Source organism: Microtus ochrogaster, chromosome 1 (assembly GCF_000317375.1).
Source record: "Microtus ochrogaster isolate Prairie Vole_2 chromosome 1, MicOch1.0, whole genome shotgun sequence".
Classification (NCBI taxonomy): Eukaryota; Metazoa; Chordata; class Mammalia; order Rodentia; family Cricetidae; genus Microtus; species Microtus ochrogaster.
This window is the reverse complement of record NC_022009.1, coordinates 49968033-49975100: the sequence shown is the minus strand read 5'-3', so window position 1 is coordinate 49975100 and position 7068 is coordinate 49968033. Positions and strand designations below refer to the sequence as shown.

General features: G+C 38.9%; 1 gene segment (V, D, J or C); it reads left to right on the top strand.

Moving 5' to 3' along the window:
• Positions 1-1303: 1303 nt before the first annotated feature.
• LOC102002228 lies at positions 1304-1758 on the top strand. The segment is given in 2 exon segments: positions 1304-1349; positions 1433-1758. Coding segments are annotated over 2 exon segments (372 nt in total).
• The last annotated feature ends 5310 nt before the right edge of the window (positions 1759-7068 follow it).

The following is a 7068-nucleotide window of genomic DNA, read 5'->3' as shown; positions in this document are numbered from 1 at the left end:
ATGAACATGGGATGTACTCACTCATAATTGGTTTCTAGCCATAAATAAGGGACACGGAGTCTACAATTGGTGAACCTGCAGAAGCTAAGTAAGAAGGTGAACCCAAGGAAAAACATATAGTTATCCTCTTGGCTATGAAAAGTAGACAAAATTGCCAGGGAGAAAATTGGGATCTTGGGGGTGGGGTGGGATGGGGATAAGGGGAGATGGGGAGAGAAAAGGGAGAAGGGGAGAATGAGGTGAACTTGGGGAAAAAGGATGATTGGGATAAAGGAAGGTTGGATAGGGGAGCACATGTGGTTTTATCTTAGGCCTCTGGGTTATCCATCCTCTGGATCATGGTCCTCCAAGCAATGCCACGGGTGGACTCCCTTTCATGGCATGGGTCTCAAGCCAGACCAGTTATTGCTTGATCACACCCACAGTTTCTGTGCCACCTATACCCTAGCACATCTTGTAGCCTGGAAGTTTTGTGAATAGCTGGGTGTCCCAGTCCCTCCACTGAAAGTCTTACCTGATTATGGAAGATTGCTAGTTCAGATTCTGTATGTCCTCTTGTTAGAATTCTCAGTTAGGATCACCTTCATAGATTCCACTGTACATATTTACCCTATAAAGTCAACCTATCATTTTCTTGCCCGTCCACATTCATTTGCCACTTTTATACCATTGGATATTTTCAGTTCTACGTCCTTACATTGTGCATTCATAATTATTTCTAACTATATGATATCTAAGAACTACACATTTGTTCAAAGACATGTAGTTTGTTTCTGTAATTTATCTACTGTAGACAATACGGAAATAACATTTGTTTGCAAAAATTTCTGAGACATTTTCACATTTGATCATTTGTGTGTTTTAGTATGCAATCTTCTGGAGAAACACTTGATAATGTCATGTATGTGAAAAAAGACTAGAAGTTCTCATAATTTACAAGTTTTGAAATCCTTTATACAATACTAACAGTGAATCTTTTGTCACAAGAGAAACAACTGTCTCTGGCTGAAGTCTTTACTAAACTGAGAGCTTATAACTTGATGTTACATCTACAAGTCTTCACAAGGACTGGGGATATAGTATGTGTTTTATTTCCTCAGACAAGATTAGAACTGGACTTTAGCATCCTACTGCCTGACCCAATATCAACTACCTCTTCCTTCTAAATCTTATCTAAGAGGCACACTGTTCATGAATATACAAATCACATGAGTCTATGGCGGTAAATACAGAGATGTCCACACCCCAGAACAACATATGATCAGTGTCATCTCCACAGTCACTGAGCACACAGGTCCTTACCATGGAGTGGAGCTGGATCACTCTCTTTCTCCTGTTACTAACTACAGGTAAAGGGGAATACCAGTTCAAAATGTGAAGATGAAACAAGGACTGAGGTGACAATGATACCTAAACTGTCTTTTCTCTACAGGTATCCACTCCCAAGATCAGCTGCACCAGTCTGGGCCAGAGCTTGTGGGTCCTGACACCTCAGTGAAATTGTCATGCAGGGCCTCTGACGATATCAGTTATTACTATATTCACTGGGTGAAGCAAAGTCCTGGTCAGGGCCTGGAGTGGTTTGCAAGGATTTTTCCTGGAGATGGTAATACTAAATACAATCAGAAATTCCAGGGCAAGGCCACATTGACTGCAGACACATCCTCCAACACTGTCTACTTGGAGCTCAGAAGCCTGACTTCTGAAGACTCTGCAGTCTATTACTGTGCGAGACACAGCATTGCAACCACATCCTGAGTGTGTCAGAAACCCTGAAGGAGTAGGAAGCTGCCCTGGGACTGAAATGACAGTGAAGACTAGCCTGAAGATTTACACAGAAATAATCTTTCTGAGTGTCTGTTTTTCTTCCTACTTCTCTATAAAGAAAATGATCCTAATTGACTCCCATTTACATGTTTCTCTGTAATAAAACATTAAAGAAAGGAAAACTGTATTAATGCATAGTGACAGAATTATCTCTGGATTCAAAGAGACTTGAACTATTTGGAGTAGCTTTGAATAATTTATAATATGAATTTTATCAGTAAAATTCACATAAGCATCTGACGAAACCAAAACTCCTCTCATAGTCTTAAGTAGTATGAATATGTGTCTTTAAATTCTGCCTGTGTTGTGCAGCAGAATTTCAGTTTCTCAGAATGGAAGAGATATTTACATCCAAATGTGCTACCACATAAGTGTAAATCTTATACGTTGACAAAAATGTTATTAAACTACTTTCCATACAACTGATTTATTTATCTAGTGTCTATACATGTCAGTTAGAATAAGTTTGAGGTTATTCATAATAATCTGAACTTGATTTTACTGCCTTTCCAGAAACATTACCCTGACCTAGAGTTTTAGGCTTTTACAGACACCGACCTTCTTTGATACGCATCATCCTTCATATTCCTTTGGATATGATGAAGTCACTCATGTTCTATAGAGTGATTGGGTTTGGGTACCTGGGCCAATATCAAGCAACATGGAATCCCGTGGTACTTGATAATTTCAAGGGGTTGATTCAGTAAGAAATCTCTGTAGTGTAGAGAGATTGTTTGGCATGTTCCTGTAACCAACATAAATCCCCTTGAAATATGAATGCTATGTACTGAATATCTATGTCAAAAACTTTATATGTTGTGGTAAGCAGGAATCTTGTTGGCCTATTCTATGGTAGAGACATTTAAACCTCTGTTGAGTTTAAAATACAGTCTTCATAAAGCACTTTCTTGTCTTCACCAACAGAAAAGCATTAATGATCAGCTGGCAAGGGAATCTCTCAATTCTGTTTTCTGAATTGAACAAGACTCAACAATGTAAGGCATCAGTCAGGTAACTGTAAGACCTTGATTCTAGCAGCTGTTTGTTGCATGCTGAAGATCCATTTCGAAGTGCCCAAACCCCCTATACTGCAAACTAAAACACCTTATACTCCCCACTCTGTACAGTCACTGTGGAATCAATGTGACTACTCCAGCATTCAGCTCTACCACTCTGGAACATATACTCAAATGACTCTACCTCCTTCTAGAGACACTTACTCAATAATGTTTACTGCTACTATACAAATAATAGCCAGAAATTGGAAAGAGTCTCTTTGCTTCTGTTATCATACAGTCCAAGATTCTTTTTTTTCTTGTGGAATAATTCTACTCCCTACCTTTGATGAGCACATTTATGATGATCTTTGAAGCTCATGGGATAATGTCAGATACATTCCTCTTTCAATATATATAATTTAATCATGAATGAAAAGTCATTGTGACATTGAAATGCCCTAAAATATGAACCAAGTGTAGGTGCAGGTCTTATTGCCCATCCTTCCATGAGGGTTCAGTGCCTCAGCTGTCTCTTAGCACTGAGGGTTTGGTTTTTTTATACAGTGTTACTATAACTTTGTGGTAAGTGCAAACTCGTGGTTTAGACACATCTTGATGTCTTTATATTTTAAACTTTTAAATAAGAAGTTTATTTCTATAAATGAGTTGATCATTTTTTACATAGATTTCTTTAAAGAAATCAGTTTACACATTTTTTTTCTTTATTTTCAGTCATGTTCATATCACAAAGTCACTGTAAAACGTGCACAAAGTTAGGCAAATCATTGTCTCTCTTAACTCTAAAATATCCAAAGTGGCAAGAAAAAGAGATTGCATTGTGTTTTAGCATCATAGTACCAGGCCCTGTGTGGTGACTTTAAGTGTCTTCTTTACTTCTGGTCCTCTTCTAATATGCTCAAGGGCTGAGAGAAATGAGCTAACTAATCATGTCTTTGCCTACAGTTTATGTTTTCTGTTGATGCTGTTTTTAAAGAATCCGAAGACAGCATAAAGATGAAGCTACTAATATTGAATAAATAGAAATCTCGAATACATGAGGCAGGAAATTAACAGATTAGTAGTCAATGAAATATCACTCTCTCCCATGCAATTATAGATGGCTTACTTGCCGGCTTGCAGGGGCTCTTCTTTTTCCTTGTTGCCTTCCCCCGTTCCCCTTCGGTTTTTTTTTTTCTTGATTCCTTGGTTTCCCCCTTTGGGTTCTTTTTTTTGGGCAAAAGGTGAACTCCAGTGAGGTCTTCCCTCCCTCCCCTCACAGATTGGCTCACCCTGAGTCTCAATACTTCAGTATTTCATGAAAGTCAACACCTGGCAAGGAATGCAAATATCTCCTGGATTAACCCAACTCTGGGTTGAAAAACCAAAGCTGGGTATGGGTACTCACTGGTGTATAGCCATGGACAAACTTACTTCTTCATTCTTGCTTCTGATAAAGCCAGAATTTGAGTGCCAAGGCTATGTATGGGGCAGACTTCTATATTATTACTTATTCCAACCTATCCTCTGCTTTCCTTTCTCCAGTTTTCCTGTCCCAGGTTACGCTGAAGGAATCTGACCCTTGGCTCTTGCAGCCCTCCCAGGATCTCATACTGACCTGCTCTTTCTCTGGGATTTCACTGAGCACTTGTGTCATAGGTGTGGGTTGGATCCGTCAGTCCCAGGCATGGATTTGGAGTGGGTTGCAAACATTTGGTGGGATGATACTAAGTTCTACAACACATCCCTGAAGAGCCTGCTCACAGTCTCCAACCAACAACTGGGTATTCCTCAAGATCACCAGTCTGTATACTACAGGTACTGCTACACACTACTGTGCACAGAGAGCACATTGACACAGCCTCAGTTGACAGCTGGACAGTAGGTTCGGCTGCTTCTCAACTCTATGCCTTCCTCTTACAATTTATGTGTTTGGGATTGGACACAGTTTTCCTGCTAGCCTCTGGGCATTCCTCTATAAAGTTTGTTTCAGAGCCCTGGCTTCCTGATACAAATGAAGTCCCTTTTAAAGATTATTCATAAATAAAAATCTGTTGCTAAGATTTTTGTAGAGGCCCAAAAAATGTGAACCTATTTCTACCTTTTCTGAAAGTCAGAGAGTTTTTGCTAGTTCAAAGTTGTTGACAAGAGTGACTGCACATCCTGACCTAGGATGTGGTTACTTGGTCCATTTGACATTAAGATGATCCACTCCATCCTGACCAATGATCGGGATTTTCAAGCATACCTTGGCTCCTTATTTTAAAATAGGAGTTTTCACCTAGAGAGTGACTGCCTTCAGGATACTCGGTCTAGGGTGAGTTCACTGCCTAAACAGCAGAGTGCTAATGACTTGATGTCATAGTATTGAAGCAAATAACTGTTCCATTTATCTTTTCTATCATGTTAAAGCAGTTTTTTTGTCTTCTCCGCCCCATTGTATTGGGCTATAAAAGTATATAGAAATTAAATGCAGGTAAATTTCAGTATTCACTGGAACTCCCTCCTGATACTATCCTATGCTTCTATTTTATTATTTTCATGCATGTACTCATACTCATTACTTACTTTTCTTATCTTCATGCTCCTACGCTGGTAATTGTTGACTCTCCTGAAGCTGGTCTCCATCAGTTTTTTAAGTATTAAGCGTGTCTTGTTCCTAACCCAGGTGGTTTAGGGTTGTGCTTCCACTCAGTCTTTGGCCTCAAATCCCCCAAAGAGAAAATTCCAAATTATTGCAACCTTCAATAAACTACTGAATAATTGGAAGATTGACATTCCTAGACAAACATTCATAAATTGAATCATTGGCCTCAGTGGCTTCATGTAAATCACAAAATAACTCAGGCTACTGTCAAGGTTTGGTTGCTCTTTCACAATCTGATGGTAAAACCCTATTGTTAAAGACAACACTTATATATCTCATTGGACATGGACAATTTGAGTAGGTACCTTACTAGAGGTCTTACCTCCTGACTCCATAGCAGTAGAAGGTACTTGGTGACTCCATAGTACTAGTGACTCCATAGCCGTAGAAGGTACTTGGTAGGCTCTCAGAGGAAAAGTGTAATAATAAACCTAACAGCAAACTGTGACCCACAATGCTGATCTGCCTGTTAGTTATGCTTGTGTATTCATTAGTGGCACAGATATTGGGGAGCAATCAGACATTTTTTGATTGGATTTAAAGACAACTCCATGAATGTAAACCATGTTTGAAACTACTAGAACATTCTAGAACTTGTAGTGAGGTTACTTGCAGGAAAACCAATGTTATGGTAAGGCCATGGATTTCAACTTGTGGGGTATGACCTTTTTGGGAACTGAACTACCCTGTCACAGGGTCAAAGAACTCTTTCACAGGGTTCACATATCAGGTACCTTGCAAGTCAGATATTTACATTGATTCATAGTAGAAAATTACAGTTACATAATAGCCGCAAAATAATTTTATGTTTATGTGGTCACTACAACATGAGGAACTATATTAAATGTTTGCAGCAGTAGGAAGGTTGAGGGCCAATGTGCTAAAGTAATAGAACAATAAAATAATTCCCAATGACATGCCTGTATATGCATATTAATCTGTGCTTCACACAATTATCGTTAGTGTAGTTTCTTCTTTCAGAATATGGGAAATAACATAGAGAATCTCATATGGACAATCTATAGAGCATGAGCAATATTGGATCATTCAGTTATAAATGTGTTATCTTAAAGAAACGTTCTCCTCAGGACCCAAGTACTAATGTAGAAGAAGAGATAGGAAGACATTAATTGTCAGAGGTTTTGAATGAGTCAAAGGAAACAGTCTCTTCCAAACACAATAGGATTGATACACATATGAACTCACTAGACTGTGGAAGTAGACACAGGGTGTGCATATATTCAAACAACATGGGATTCTACTGCCAAGAGGGGAAATAAACAGGACTTCCCATCCTAATGAAGAAACTTTCTGCAATTGGTATGAACAGGCAAACAAAAATTAGGGCTCTTCAGGGGAATTTCACTGGCTGAATTAAACACCACTTCCCAATAGGTTTTATACAGACAGCAATAAATCACACAGTAGTATTTTTGAAGATATTTCTTTAACTACATAAATTTATTTCGGCATTTTCTTGTCTTGCTGATCTTTTGATTACATAGTTCTGTTTCGGATTCTTGTGTTTTTGTGAGTCTCTCTCTCTCTCTCTCTCTCTCTCTCTCTCTCTCTCTCTCTCTCTCTCTGTGTGTGTGTGTG